We start from the raw sequence: 16,195 nt of genomic DNA, 5'->3' as shown, positions 1-16,195 counted from the left end.
TCCCTCAAATGTACTGAATGCTTAAGCAGTTCTCAGCTGAAGGTTGCATATTGTTTCACTGAACTGAAAGCATAATTGAATTTGTAATTTTAGTAACAAAGATCCTATTTTATGTTTTCATGTGGGACCACATGGGGCAAAACACAATTTCCTCTGTGCTAAAAATTGTTCAGTCTTAGCTGCATGGTATTAATAGTGCAAAGTTAATATCTGATTAAACATCCTTCACCTCATGTGAATAACTATAGGGAACAGTGCTTTTAATGGGCAGATACAGTCATTAAGCTGATCTACCTGAGCCTCAGTCCTTGTTTTAAAAAATAGCAGCAAGCAGTGGGACAAGAAAGTATTTAACATCCAAACAAATAGCACTTTCTGGATGAAAAAAAAGTAATTTAAATGAAAATATGTCAGTAGATGGCAGCTTACAATATTTTCTGAACTGTATTACAGGAAGTTTAGTTGTGTTCACAGACTCCTGATTTGTGGAGAAAATACCACATTCAGTGGCATAGGAAACACTTCTACTCTCCCACTACCATATTTTTCCTATAAATGATATATTTTTCCACTGTTGTCTTTTCAAACCTTTGTAATAGGAACTGAGGGTACTGTATTATTTTATCTATTAGAAGGAATAGAAATCAACTGAGAAAATATGAGAACCACCAAATAAAACACAAATGTGCTTTATTTCTGTTTAACCAGCTGGAGGAAAGTCTAAGAGGACTTCCAAGCATTTATTGTCATGTTTCAATCCTTAGGGACTGACTATCAAACCTTTGGTACAGTGGCTGAAAGTGAAGAAAACTGAACACAGAGAACCAAAACTGAATGAGAAACTTCATGGCAGAGTAAGATATTTAAAAAAAAACTCATGGTATCTTTTGCATTTTTACAGACCACCTTAAGAGAAAACAAAAGTGTTAGTGAAAATGTCTTTTTTTGTAAGGGAGTGGCCTATCAAAATTCAACAGCAAAATCCTTCAAACATTTCCAAAGTTATTTGTACATTGCTGTTTTTCTCTTTGATTGGAGTCCTATGAGAGGATATTCAAATGAAAGTTCTGGTCTTTCACTTGAGAATTCAATGGGGCTGTGAGTACTGGGGAAACAGCGCAGATGGAATATGTTTCTTTGTCTTCATCTAAAAGAGGAGAATTATTGATGATTGCTAGGGCAAAGCATGTCCAAAAAATTTTATTTTTCCTCTTCAAAAACTTAATTTTTGGGAAAGGTATGAAAGCAGGCTTTTTAGCTTGCATATTACATAGAAAAATACTCTGCTGCCCAGTACAGAATAATTATATACTGACATTCCAGATTAATGACAACAGTTTTAATTCGGTGTGAATATTGTATGTCCCAGGATTTCTTTGCCCTTTTAGAATATTTTGAAACACAAACTCTTCCAATTGACTTTCACACCACATTATAAAGTTTTCATTCATTAAAAGAAAACATAACTTTTCAATATAAATATAGGTTAAAGGATGGAAGAGTATAAGACATCACATAATCATCAAGGTTGGAAGAGATCTTCAAGAACATCCTGTCCAACCATCAACACATCACCACCATAGTCACCCCTAAATCATATCCCCCAGTACCACACCCAGACAACTCTTGAACACTTACAGAGACAGTGACTCCACCACCTCCCTAGGCAACTTATTCCAGTGCTTACCACTGTTTCAGGGAAAACTTTTTTTTCTGAAATCTAATCTGAACTTTCCCTGGCCCAACTGAGGACTATTTCCTCTTGTCCTTTCACCTGAGACATGGCAGAAGAGGCCAACACCCACCTGCCTACAACATCCTGCCAGGTAGTTATAGAGAGTGAGCCTCCTTTTCTCCAGGTTTAACAACATCAGATCCCCCAGCTGTTCCCCACAGGACTTGTGTTCCAGACCTTTCTCCAGCTTCGTTGCCTTTCTCTGAACACACTCCAACACCTCAATGTCCTTTCTGAAGTGAGGGGCCCAGAACTGGATACAGGACTAGAGATACAGCCTCACCAGTGCCAAATGTCAGCCCTGCTGTTCCAAACCTGGCACCTGTATATTCTGCAGTAATCATTCCAATGTTCAGAGTGAAATGTTAATAACCATACACAGAAAAAGGCCAAATTGTTCCTGCAGCTGCCTTGGTTTGAATCAAGAGTTATAAGCCTCCAGATTTCTATCAGCCAGCTAATATACTCAGTATGAAATTTTGCCCTAGATATTATAAGAATGGTGCCTACTTCTACTCTGAGGGGATTATGAACTCCTGAAAAATTGAAAAAGAATCACTGTGGAAACTGCTCAACGGAAATAATCACCTACACTAATAGTGGCAGATGTACTTAATAGGGCAGAAATGGAGATGATAAAATGAGTCCATAAAAGCTTTAAAATTGAATGTTAAAATGGAGGTTTAAGTACCTTCTCCCTGAGACCCTTGTAATTCAAGAATACTTAAGTGATTTTATGAAGAACCGGTTAGAAAGTTCAGGACCTTTGCAGAAAAGCCTGTAGTAGTTAGTACTTCTGTAAATGGGGGGAAAAAGTTTATAACAGCCATGAAATTATTCTCCATAGTCACATGGTAGAACTTGAAATAAATTGAGCTATTTTCTATTTATGCTTTTTCATTTCTGTAAAGATATTAATTCCACTCTCACTTTCCTAGGCCTTTGATCACATTCTTTCTGCTATAGAAGACATTTCTGGACAAATAGGGCATCATTATCTGAGAGACAAGTAAGTAGTAACCAATTTAGAACTTTGAAATACTGCTAGGAAATATTATCTGTACATTATAACTTTTTAAGCCTGTGAGCTTAGGGAAAGCAAGGATGCTAAATGTAGTTAAAGAGGTTAAATACTGAAAATAGTGGAAAAACTGTCAAAACAGTGTATTTTTGTCCCCTTACAACTAGAATCTTTCCTTTCTCTTCCACAGTTCAGATTATGCCTTTGCAGGTGCCTCAGTTCACATACAGGGGTCATTCTCTCAAGATTAGAGAACTGACTATTTGCAAAAGTTTTCACCTAGAATGTAAATGTTGATTTTTCTTTGTACTACTACATTTCATGAGCACTATTTATGTGTGGATGCACTAAAAATCCTCACCAACAACTACGCTAGCTGTTTATCCTATCTCTACAAGGATGTGTTCAACACCTCTCAAAGTTATGGCAGAGGGTGCTCTGAAATTACTCTGACAGTTTCAGCCTATTAGTCTGAAACCAATAGTGAACGATCCCCTCTGTTTATAGTTGATTCATCTAGAAAGAAGTAGAATTACTCAGCTGAAAGATACACTATTTCCTTCCTACATGTGAAGATTTGCCCTTGTGATGAACACATTTCCATACCTAGATGAATAAATGTGGAAAAAAGGACATTAAATCTGGACATCCTTAAGAGTGTTATTTCAAGTTAGGCCATTCTCTCCCTGAAGTCAGGTCATTTCATAGGTGCAAAGAGTCAGTTTTGACCTGCTAAACTCTTGCTGACTCAACATGCCAATTCCAATCCAAAAGCCATGTGGTTGTGTTAGCTTTCTGCAGAGCAACCCTAATGCTTTCTGAGAAGCTGAGTCTGTTAGCCTAGGTTTCACATTATCATGCAAAACAATAAAATTCTTAGGCTGAAGCTAGCTTGTACTGGAACTCAAGCAGAATTGCTCACCTGCATCCAGTTATAGAGACAATCTCCTTCCTTTCCTTTTGATCTTCATTTATTTATGCAGTAAAAATTTTCTGAGGCACTACAGACAGAACATCTTCTTTATTTTGGTCTAAGTTTATAGATTATTTTTTGGGAATAAATTTCAGTAGGCTATATATGATACATGCAAATACGTCTCCAGTTTTGATATATTGCCTCAAAGACAGAGCTATATTTTTAAAGTGGCAGATTAGCATATGAGATCTTGCATGTCAGGAAGTAATCCCCTTGAGTAAGAACAGAAGGAATAGCTTAATGTAGATTCATGGTTGAGTATGTGGTTTGATGACAAATGTATTTTGAATGAGTCTGTCTTAAGCCTGCCTTTTAGACTCTATGTACAAGAAAGTGCTGCTTCCATAAAGAAATGGCAACCCCTAGCATCCTAACTGATGGGTTCAGGTGTGGCAACCTGAATTAGAGCCTTCTGGTCAAATGTTCTGGCCAGAGAAGAGGAATTGTTATCAATTATGTGAATAATATTTAACACAAAAAGGTTTAAGCAATCTGAATCAAAAGCTCAAAATGGCCATTGGGCGAGATGGATAGAGTAATTCTGAGCAGTAGTCACCAAAGCTGCCTCATGCCCTTTATATGAAGTGTTGAGAAAGTTGGAAGAAACTACAACAGCCTTTAATTTTTTTGGACCCTAAACATGACAGGGCAGATATTCTACTATCAGACAATCTTGGAAGTATAAATCACTGAAAATACATGTAGCTACTATCCCTAAAGGCACATCAGTGGCATGAATAATGCCCTTTGGTAGAGCTTCTGGAAGGGCACTGTCATTCTGAACTGATTTTCTAGTCTGGCTGTCCTACAATACACCTGGGAAAAAGCAGATTACTTTCTCAACAAGAAAAGAAAATTAAACATAATCAGAAGTGAAAAAATAAGGTAGCATAATATCCCAAAGTATAAAATGTGTTACTGACTCAAAAATTGGATGCTGTAATCATAGCACTCTTGTATAGTGTTGGGTAAGTGAACTGATTAAATGCTTTGTGACAGCTGAATAAGTCTGTAGCAGGCTTTTCCTTGACTTTCTTTACATACTAATTGAAAAACTTCAAGACACAAATCCCTCACTTTCCATTGTTCACCCTTTTTTTCAAAGTGTTTAGCTAAAAAAATATAATTTATGCTAAATTAAAAATGCTTTGAAACTAAAATTGCTTGTTGCCATTAACACAGTTTGTTTAAATTATCAGGTGGTCCAATTTTGATAGGAAATACCTCAGAAAAATACTGATGAGAAGGTCTGCTCAAAAATCAAGGGACCAAATCCTTAATGTTTTCCATGAACTCAACTTGAAGGATGCAATTAGCTATGTGGCTGAGGTACTTATGAACACTTGTTGACATATTATAGTGTCATTTGGAATTTGTTTTTTTTGAATTTGTACTATGACCTAAAAGTGATCTATTGCAGAAGATGCCTAAATGAAAACTATTTCTATTTCCACTTTGCTTTTATTTATTTTTTATGTGTTTTGAGTGCCAGTATTGCTGGTTTGAGAAGCTGTAATTCTCAATATTGTGCCTGATCACCAAATGTTAGTATATTGTACTTACTTCAGTGTACATTTCTGTTGCATTTTACTGAATATCTTTATTTCTGTATTTATTATATGAAAAAAATACTGTAATTCTGGAGGGGTGTTATCTTTCTAAATGTGTCAGCAGGGTCTGGCTCCTGCAGGATAGTGGTTCCATGTGATGACAAATTTGATTTGAAGAAGCTCACTTCCAAATGATATGCATATGTGGCCAAAGAGTGGGACTGCTAATCTCAATCTGCCAGATCACTGTAACATGCACAAAAGAAAAAAAAAAAAAAAAAAAGTGTAACTTTAATTCAATGGAATCATAACACCCACGATTCAGTAATTAGGGCAAAATATACTACAAATATCAATTGCAATCAAAGAATTGTGAAGTTAGGGAAATTTAAGACTTGCAACAGAAGCTTGTGAAGGAGATTTGAAGAAAGTTTCTGACCTTCTGCAGGAGTACTACGGCAATGTTGCCCAATTGCGTAAGAGTTCCTAATCTTCAGTATGAAACTAGTCACCTCAGTTCAAACAGTCACAAAAGTGCAGTATTGATACAGTGTAAAGAATAGTTTTAAATGGAATATTTTTAAAAGTGGTCTTTGAAATTATCATCTATCCATGCCCATGATTTTCAATTGAATTAATTTTCACAGTTAGGTGATATATCAGTTAATTATTTTAATTTAAGTAAAAACTATTACTATCATTGATACTACTACTACTGCTAAGCTCTTTTTTTTTTTTTTTTTTTTAATGAGCTACAGCCAGGCAGTCATCTTCAAATGAAACATATGATTTTGGAGATTGAACTGAGAAAACAAGATGAAATTCAGAAATTATGTTAGTATGGAAGATGGAGAATAGTTCAACAAGACAAGCAAATTCTTCCTTTTGAGATTTTGTAAATTATCCATTTGGTTTTTAGACCATCTGAGCTCAAGAACTAATTTTCTTTCTTGTGATTCTTTGTGGGTTACACCTCAGAGGAAGAAAGTTGGATAATGACTTTGAGGTGGATGACCATGAAGCTCATGTTCAGATTCATTGCTGAATCTGTTCAGTAGATTCATTATAGTGTTTTTTCTCTTTAACAGTTGCATAGGGCTTTATAGATCACTAATGCATGCAGATTTAGAGTCAGAATTTTTATCCAATAATGTCTTTGATCCCATATAGTAAAGACAGATTTCTAAAAATTCGACTAATAATTTTTTAGGAGATGAAACACAACGGAGCTGCTTTTTGTTACCTTAGTCCAAATCCTATTTGTGCATATTGTTCCTTGCAGAAAATTTTTGCCAATTTGCCAGTTCGGCAAATGTCTACTGATCTGATAATAATAGAAAAAGAAACTGAAAGTTCTCCAAGTTCTACAGAAGTTTTGCAAGATATTTTCTTCCAGCAGAAATTAATTTTAAGTTGTGAATCCTAAAGTAATTTCACCTTTCTCACTTTAATATTTTCTTCAATGATACATGTATCAAATAATGTATTAAAAGAAAACTTCACTTTGCAAATATATCTTTGAACTAAATATCTATGAATTACAAGCTGACATTGAAATTGAAGTTATTTCTTCCAGGACAAATGCGCCTGGCTCTTGGCGGCCACAGGATGGAGGTTCGCCAGCTCGCTGTCCCGCTTGTGGCCGCAGGGCAGACATGCGCATGGCCGCCCCTGAGTCTCTGCCGAGACTGTTGCAGGTGGCGGTGATTGCTGCAGCGTGGGTGGCACAGCAGAGGCACAGGGCAGGAGGAAACCAAGGCAAAGGAATAAGGGAGGGACACTTGTCTGAATCTCCAAACATTTAATGTCGAAGTCAGGGCAAAGCAAGTGAACCCAATCTGAACCTGAAGACTTGTAGGAATGGGGGGAACATGGGGAGGACACAACCGTTGACCAATAGGAGGGCATTAGGGGAGGGGTGCAGGGTAAAGTCTCCCCAATAGAAGCCAACATGGGGAGGGAGCAAACCTTACAACCCAATTCTGCTTTGAGGAAGGGATGAAGGACAACTCTCCAGAACCAAAGGAGTGTGATATCTTTGACAGACAGGGGTAAGACAAGGGAACAAGGGAGATATACAGGTGGATCGACATGTGGATTGACATACATTTTGGTGGGGAAAACTGTGGCAAACAACTCAGGACTGAACCATTAGGGAAGCCAAATGGGGTACAGAGACTGAATCATTACCAACTTATAACAAGGAATATTAAAACCTACTACAGAAGAACCAACTGTAAAATAACAGACTACCACAGACAAGTAAAGACTTGCCTCCCCCAGCTACTCACTCTCTTCTTACTTGCAAGAAACTGAGGAGTTTAAAAATTATTTTATAGCTTTTTCTTTGTTCAACTGTGCTGCTGTGGTGCATCTATATAATAAGTAAGAATTGAAAGAGTTCAGCACCTATCTAAGTAAATTTCTTACAGTTGAGAGGGGAGAACTTAAGCCAAGAAAAATGAAAATAACCCAGAGCAACTGAAGGGAAGTGATTTAAAATACTCATGGTTCATAACTTGTTCTGGTCAAAATACCTTCACTGATTATATGGTATGATGTATGTATGAAACACTAAACTTGATTTAAAAAGAAAGTCAGATTCACTTAAAAGAATGGATGGGACAATGTTCTTCCAGAATTCGATGTTATTAATCTCAAGTTTTCTGCCTGTAGAGGCCACAGTGTATTTCTTAATGCCATTGGTAATCCACATACCGCGATACGTATGTGGGTTACCACATCAAAAGAAAATATTTTTTTTGTTTGCTCCATGAATATGAAAATGTAAAGGGAACACAGTACAGTTAAAGTTGGAGAAATGTAGATAAAATCACTGTTCTGCAAGTGAGGTGATTTTTCTTGATTATTACTGCTTAAAATCTAGAGACCTGCTATGTGATTTCTCTCCACTGTGATTCAAAACCATAGATGTTTTCAGCCTGTGTAACCACAATGTCACCCAAGAGATATATTTTAGCTAAACAAGAGATTACTTAAAGTGTATGGAAAAATATCAAGACATAAACTGAGCTTTTCCAGTAGTCCACTTTTGTGACATCAGTTTTAAAACTGAAAGAAATTCTCATCTCTTCAATATCTCATCTTGTCATGCCATAAACTCTTTTTAATAGTCTTGTAGACTTCTACCACCACTTAATATTTGCTGCTTCCAGTCTGGTAGAGAACAGAAAACTTAATGTTGTGTCTTTGAAAATGCTAATGATAATGTGTTGATGTGTTGAAACATAAACATCCTTATGTATGTTCCTCTGCTCTTGGCTTGCAGCATTGTACAAAATAAAATTGCAAATCTACCGAGGCATGGGAATTCATTCACTTCTTCAAAATCAGTTTCTAAGAGTGGAATAGATTTTCTCTTTGCTTTGTTTGTTGGGATAATGTCACTCAACGTAAAGAAACCATAAAACCTAATAATGGTTTTTATGTGTTACCTAGATACAACTCCTCCCATGCTTCTTGTGTCATTTGCATAAATACAGTCTCACAAATTATCTGTATTCTGAAAAGCATTTTTTCCTAGGTTTTTACAGCTGCAATATGTCTTGTTTCTTTCCATGACCAGGGAGAACGTAGAGGTTCACTGGCATTTATACGTTCTCCAAGTACAGACAACATGGTAAATGTGGATTTCAGCACTCCGCTCCCAAGCACTGTGGAAAGCTCTGTCTCTTATTTATTGTAAGTAAAGTGGACTGACAGGGTGGTATATGAGAGGAAAATGAAACACTGCTAAAAAAATTGAACAATGCAAATTACAGGGGCTTCAGTCACTGCTTTTTTGAACTTTAATTAATATTTTCTCCCACAGAAAATGGGTATGTATGGATTTATAATGTCATATTTTACACACAGTTTTTTCCAGTAAAGACTGGTAAGATGATGCAGACATCCACATTAAAGTTGTTTCATTTGCCTTTGGTTCACCAACTGTTATATACGGGGCTAGATGTTATTTCTGTGTTTGGTCCAGAAAAAGTAAGGAGAGCGGCAAGGAAAAAAATTGCCCCTTCCTTAACTTTTTGATGAATCTGTTACTGAACAGACTATGTGTCATGTAAACTGTGAAGTTAATTAATGCTACATCCCCCTGAAAGACAAAAAACAATGACCTTTTCACATTTCCCATTAGGCATTTACTCAGTCTTTGTCATTTAGCCAGTTCTTCCTCTTCTTTTTTTTTTTTTTTTTAACTTCATCTTGTTTTCTCCTTTTCATTCCTCGTCTTCCTGTTTTTTCTTCCTTTTCAGTAATCACTGATTTCAAAAACCACTGTTTGTGTTTTTCTTCAGGAGAGAAAAAGCAGGACCAGTTTGCCTTGACATGCAAGCTTTAGAGCAGAGAAGGAAAAGTATCCGGGACACAGAAGATACCCTCGCTCATCACACTCTACAGCAGTACCTGTATAAACCCAGGCAGGAGGTGAGAGCAAGAGGCTAGCATTGGACTGTTTTCTAATCTAAAACTAAGAGGAAATAGGAACCAAACTTGCGAGTGAAACTCAAAAGGAAAGAATCAACTGCAAAATCCGCACCCTTGAGGAAGATAGGCTCTTTGTATGATGTCTCATTTAAGAACATGGCATTTTAAAAACTAGTGCCTTTGAAATGGGCCAGTGGAATGCAGAACTGTGGACAGCAAAGGTTCTAATCAGGATTAAATGAAGTGTATCAACTGAAGGGATTCAGACACTTACAGGGGAGAAACTTACTTTGAATAACAGTCCACTCTTACACACTTAATAATCCTGGACCTGTTTCATAAAGAAAAAAGAAAAATGGGAGTTTCATTAATGTCTTCAGGCTAGTCTTTAGTTCATTCTTTCTTACAGAGTTGTTTACATTTTCATTACACTGATTGAACGCATTGATTCAGGGCTTTCACCTGTATTTCTAAGTAAATGAATATTGTCTTCCCTTCCTGGCCACAGCACAAACACCTGTACAGTCGACATGAGATCATACACAGTGAAGATGACAAACAAGACAAGGAGATTTTCCATAGGACAATGAGGAAGCGCTTAGAATCTTTCAAGAGTACCAAACTAGGAATAAACAATTCCAAGAAGCTCAATAAAATCCACAAACGAGACCGGGGCCAAAAAAGGGTAAAAATACTTTCACAGGGACCCAGATGTAGCCACCTATTATACAAACTAATGGGTGGGAAGGGTAGGGAGGATTCTGAAGGGTCCTGTGTCCTGCACTTATCTCTGTCCTATAGAACTTCATGAATTTAGAGGACCTAAGCAAGAAGAGATAAAACTAGGAGGTAACTCAAGGGGCTTCTTCTCACATTCTGCACTTCTCTATGCTTTGGGACTCTTCTTCTGAGTGAGAGATTTCTGATCACTTGAAAAACAACAGACTCTGAATCATGTTACTACTGTGGGGAGTACTACTACTGTGGGGAGATTTTGCAGGATAGAGGTAGCAGGATAGCATGGAGCATTCAACCAAATTTGTGTGAAACTAAGAGAGAACACACAGTATAGAAAGAGCCAAAGTTTCTTTCTTTACCCTGTCTGTACACACTTCAAGTGTAGGTGGGAAATCAGTGGCATCCGTATTGAGTCTCAAACAAAGAATACAATGGATTTTAGGCTTATTCTGCTGAACTCATAATTTCAAAGGTTGTCACTGCCATTGCTATCTGATGACATTAGTATTTTTGGTCATTTTTTGCTTTCTTTTCAGAGAAATAGCAGTGTCATACCAAATGGAAACATTCCTTCAGAAAATCCAGTACAAGATTTTGCTTTGAAGGAAAAAGGTAAAAAGACTCTTAGACTGTTTTCATTGACTGAATTTTACTAGCTATATTGCCAGTAAGCATCACGAAAAGATTTTATGATATGCCATAGCAAATCTGAAAGTAAAAAGGAACTTCTAGTCATAGTTCAAAACTTGGAGTGGTGATCTGCTTCATGCTTAAATATAGTGTTTAGAACCTGTTTTTTTAGGAATCTGGATGACAAACAAAATTTTAGTTGGCCTTTTTGCTCACATTTTAAAAATATCACATTTATATTCTGTAAGCAAAACAATGCAGTGGCTACAATATAAATGAAATTTCAGCTTCTGTTTGGATAAGGTACATAGAGCTGCTAACATTTTCATCACAGCAGGATATGTCTGCCTAAAACATCAGCCATATAAAATTAAGTAGCTGAGATTGCATTCTTATCTGAGTTAAAGTCCACTGTTTTAGAAGGGTCTGAATCAGAGCTAAGGCTAAGCAAGCATGATATAACTCAAGGAAGGCGTAGCTTTGGAAGGAACACATAGTCAGAGATCAGTTCCAGCACTGCTCCACCCTCTATGAACATATCTATCACATGGCTCAGGCTTGGAAGTGTAACTGGAAGCTGACCAGCCTGGGGACTATCCCTAGCAAAAGCTGGTTTTGCATATAAAGCCCAAAATTCTTTCCTGTTTTAGCCATTTTTTTGGCACTGGTGTCAGGCATGGCAAGATGTGATGGGTGCTAACATGTTTGTTATACAATTATAAAATAATACACATCACTTCAAAACTGAAATGTGGTTAAAAGCCACTGAACTAACTTTGATTTGTGTTCTTCCCTCTGTTTATTCCTGTAACTCCTTGATCTCAAACACACCTCAAGTAAAATAGAGAGGGATTTATCTTTTCTCAGTGCCTCCAAGAAAATAAATACATTTTTCGTTATGTACCTTCTTTGAATTATTTACTGAGTGTTATTTTTATTTGACTGAGAGGAGCAGTACAGGTTGGCTCCCCAAGTGTAATATTCTAGAACTATTTTGCTTGGGAAGAGCCTTCCAAATATTCATGAGTAGGTCATTCAATATTGTCTTATTAAAGAACTCTGCATAGTGATGTCATCATCTACTTAACACCAAAAAAGTTTAGTTGGAAGACAGACTTAGCAAGTCGTTTAGCAACTATTGCAAAACTTATTCTACTGCAGTAAAAGCAGCAATGACCTCATTAGGTTTGAAACTAGTCATTATACTAATGCTGACCTGTGTCAAGTGATGAAAGTCCTTGTTAAAGATGTATTTTTGATAACCATGACAGCATCAAACCAGCAGGAAATAGCATTTTCTATCAGAACTGATACAAGTCTCTAATGAAATTAATTTTTTTTTCTTTCCCTCTAGATTTGGAGTTTTCTGAATCAGAAGAAAATAATGATTATGAGACTTTACATCTAGGCAAAGGAGTTGATTTCCTGGCTAATGTGACAAAACAAAATTTCACAGATGCTCCTGCTGGTAAAAATATTTATTACCTACAAAAATATTTATTACCTACAAAGATCTTTTTTTCCTCAAATATAACAAAATGTACTAGAAATGCTGATGACTTAGCATGGGTGGGGTTTTTTGTTTTAATTGGTTTGGTTTGGTTTGGTTTGGTTTGGTTTGGTTTGGTTTGGTTTGGTTTTTTATTGAGTGATTTTATGTGTTCAGTCTGAAAATATAGATTTTTGGACATCTGGAGGTATGGAGAACATCACATTTGAAACTGACAGCAGTTGTGAACATGACCACCTTTAAAGCCAGTTTTAAAGCCAGTAATTATGTCTAGCAGCAGGAAATGTTATTTTAGAATTGTCTTATCTCATAAGACCAGTACTAACCCCCTGGAATTGTTTTTCTCTTGCATTGCAACTTCATTGTGATAAATTTTGTTCTTCTTATTTCAGGCAAGATTTCTACTTTTATTTTCACAATCCCTTCAGATCCTTTCAGGCTTATATAGAAGTCACTGAAAAGGACAGATTGTAGCATTTCTGGAGCACTTAATGCCCTTGATTTCCAGCCCTGAAAGACTCCAAAATATTAGACTGGAAGCCCTTCTCTGTTTAAATTTTTTCAGCATGCCACTGTTTGCTTCATGTGTAATTGGTACCTACAGTGAAGAAAAACACTTGTGTCCATACTTCCATACTTTTGTGGCAGACATCCTTAAATGCAGTTTATGCATGACACTGTTTCATGATAAATTCTATGTCTGAGTATGTATAAAGACACCTAGAAATAAGTGGATGGCAAGATGCAAAATGTTTATGTAAAAGCTTGTCAAACTTGATAACTCTATGAACAAGCTCCTGTATCTTACTTTTGACTGTTTTGTGGCCTGCCATAGCTACCTCACACTCATCTGTTTATGGAGTTGTGAAGTTGGGGGGTTTTTGCACTTCTTTTCCATATCTTATTACTTTTTTATGTATTTTATTTGAATTTTTTGCAGTTATTTTATGTTGTGCTCTTTTTTTTTTCTCTTGCTTACCACTTGTGGACTGATTATTTATTTTATTCATTTTATTTTTTGTCTCAAGATATCCCTAACATAATTGCAAATCTAATGTGACAAGCAATTTTTCTCTTTATTGAAATCCAGTATATATCTAGCTATAACCAAGGTATATGTGGTTATATGTAATGGTCTGTGTATTGACTTAGTCACACACATACCAGTGTATCAGCCCATTTTTTTCTCCTTTTATAAAGCATCTTGCTGTATTATCAAGAAATTATTTTGATTACTTTTATTTGTCACTCGTGAAATTTTTTTTAGGAATTGATAACCCAGTATTTTCAGCTGATGATGACCAAAGCATCTACATGAAGTTCTCACCATGGTTATCTGGTGAAGACACTGTGGTACCATCACAAAGGGCCCGAGTGCAGCTCCCATATTCTCCAGACAACTTCAGACGACTCACTCCAATCCGGCTCAGCAATAAATCAACAGATTCCTTCCTGCTAGCAGATGGCCCAGAGGACCGACCCAGATCTTTTCTCCCAGAATCAACACATATGTAATATTTTAAAAGATATTATCACATTTATTTTTTAACCAGACTTCTTATCAATCCTGAGAAGCAAACTTATTCTTCTGTTTTTTCTTCTTTCAGAAAATGTCTTTCTTTCCTGATTTCTTTGTACAACTAAACATCTTTTATTTCCCTCTGACTTAATTAACAAAGCACCTTTCTGTTTTCCTTCTGCAGAAGAGCTGTTCAGCTATTTGGGGTCCAATGCCTTGCTACTTTTACAGCAGATAAGGGTCATTCTCTTTGTTTTCACTTCAATATATTAAATGCCAAGAATATAGTATTCCAAGTACCAGAATATTAGGCATACATTTTCAAAATGCTTCAGGTTTCCTGGTTAGTCAGTCCTAAATGATAAAATTGGTAACAGAATTCCCTAAAAGGAATAAAATTTTTTTACTCTCTTGCTAAGAAGCCTTGAGTTACTTGTGAACATTTTTCCAGATTATTTATCCAGTGTCCAGGAAGAAAAAATGCCACACTGGTACAATGCAACTATTAAGTGACACTACTGATGTACCATTAAATTACATAAGAAAGAGGTTTTAAATTAATTATATTTACTGAAATGCATCAGAGTCTCCTTGTGGGGATAATTATACAACGGAATCGTGGAGAAGCAGATTTCTATTTAGGGCTTTATCCTTAAACTATGAATTTACCTTAATCCATACCTTATTTTGAAACTAGAAAAGCCTTGGCTGTCTGATGCAACAAATACCTTGTTGCTTCTAATGTGTTAGAGGCTTAAAATTAAATTGACTCTGGGTTTAATTTAATGTCCCAATTGCCCTTTAACTTCTGCTGCATGGAAATTTTCCACACCATAAAATCAGCTTTCATCTTTATAATCAAGTCAGGTAGTGCTTCTAACGAGGTGGGTCGGGTCCACAGTTCAGTTGTAATTGAAGAGAACACTGGGCACTTCAGGGATTGTGCAATGAAATGCACAAGTCCGTGTCATCGTGAATATACTTTTGTGGAATCCATGGTCACAAATACATGTCACAGAGTGTCCTCTGTGCATCAACAAAAAAAGTAAGCTGAATATATTCTGTAGCTGGTTGATGAAACTTTGTTCAGACAAATACCTCAGGCTAAGAATGAATACTGCTAATTTTGACATAAGAAGAATTTCACAACCTCTTAAGAAGAAGTAGAAAAGGTAGTTCCATTTCTCTTCTGTTCTGGCTTCTGTCCCTTCAGAAGATGTGCTAGTCCAAGGGTAATTAGAGGAAGCACATCACTTTCTTTACTGGAGTGGCTTGTAGGTCTGTGTTTGGTTTCAGTACTGAGTTTCTTAATAGTGCATCTTTGTTTATTTTTAAATTATAATTTACAATAAACACTGCATTAGTTAAATGACTGTGAATTACAGTCCAATATCCTGATTAAAAGTGTGAACAATGAGCAGCATTCCAAAAGGAAAATTTCACCTTGACACTTATCCACATTGAAATTCTCTTCACTTTTTCTTCCCCACTGAGAACATTGTCACAGAATATTGACATATGACCTGCAGAACATTTTCTTGCAAGCCATTGTTCTTTTCCTCCATTTAATTACTGTATTTATAATTCACGTTATTATTAGGAAATGGTATGTGTAAGTTCATTTGTGGGTATCTTTGATATGTCAAAATCACTGGATTTTTGATGACTGTGTTTCTTAATAAGTGTTTTGCAAAGTTAGATTTCCCAATCTAATAAGCATACGCCTTTATTACTGTCTGAAACAGTCCTCTGAATGATCTCCTTAATAAAATACTCCCAATAGGAGAATGATATTAAAATTTCAATTAAAAGGTTTTAAAAAACAATGGAAACTGGAAGCCAAGAGTGGAAATGTTAAGTTTCTCTACACACCTAATGTATACAGAAAACTGATCATAGGTTCTGATCAATAAGAGATTGATTCCCTGGAGTCAAACCCTCTGCTACTCAATTGAAAGAGTACAATTTGTTTCAAAAATCTCTGAAATATTTCCTTGCTGAGAATCAGGACTGTTTCAAGATACACCTTAGTGACCAGACAATGGCTCCATCTCCTAACTATCTGAAACAGGT

The 16,195-nt window shown here is 36.2% G+C and overlaps 1 protein-coding gene across 1 annotated transcript in view; it reads left to right on the top strand.

Moving 5' to 3' along the window:
- The window catches only part of SLC9A3 (solute carrier family 9 member A3), a 50,250-nt gene extending 36,132 nt beyond the window's left edge, over positions 1-14,118 (top strand). The window contains exons 8-16 of the mRNA XM_053983020.1: positions 765-854; positions 2,674-2,744; positions 4,932-5,061; positions 8,869-8,984; positions 9,596-9,725; positions 10,234-10,410; positions 11,000-11,075; positions 12,448-12,561; positions 13,871-14,118. Coding sequence (XP_053838995.1) covers positions 765-854; positions 2,674-2,744; positions 4,932-5,061; positions 8,869-8,984; positions 9,596-9,725; positions 10,234-10,410; positions 11,000-11,075; positions 12,448-12,561; positions 13,871-14,118 — 1,152 coding nt within the window. The remainder of the gene's footprint in view (positions 1-764; positions 855-2,673; positions 2,745-4,931; positions 5,062-8,868; positions 8,985-9,595; positions 9,726-10,233; positions 10,411-10,999; positions 11,076-12,447; positions 12,562-13,870) is intronic.
- Positions 14,119-16,195: the final 2,077 nt, after the last annotated feature.

This window comes from Vidua macroura, chromosome 1, assembly GCF_024509145.1.
Source record: "Vidua macroura isolate BioBank_ID:100142 chromosome 1, ASM2450914v1, whole genome shotgun sequence".
NCBI lineage: Eukaryota > Metazoa > Chordata > Aves > Passeriformes > Viduidae > Vidua > Vidua macroura.
Note: the sequence above shows the minus strand (reverse complement) of the source record. Positions and strands in the feature narration are given on the sequence as shown.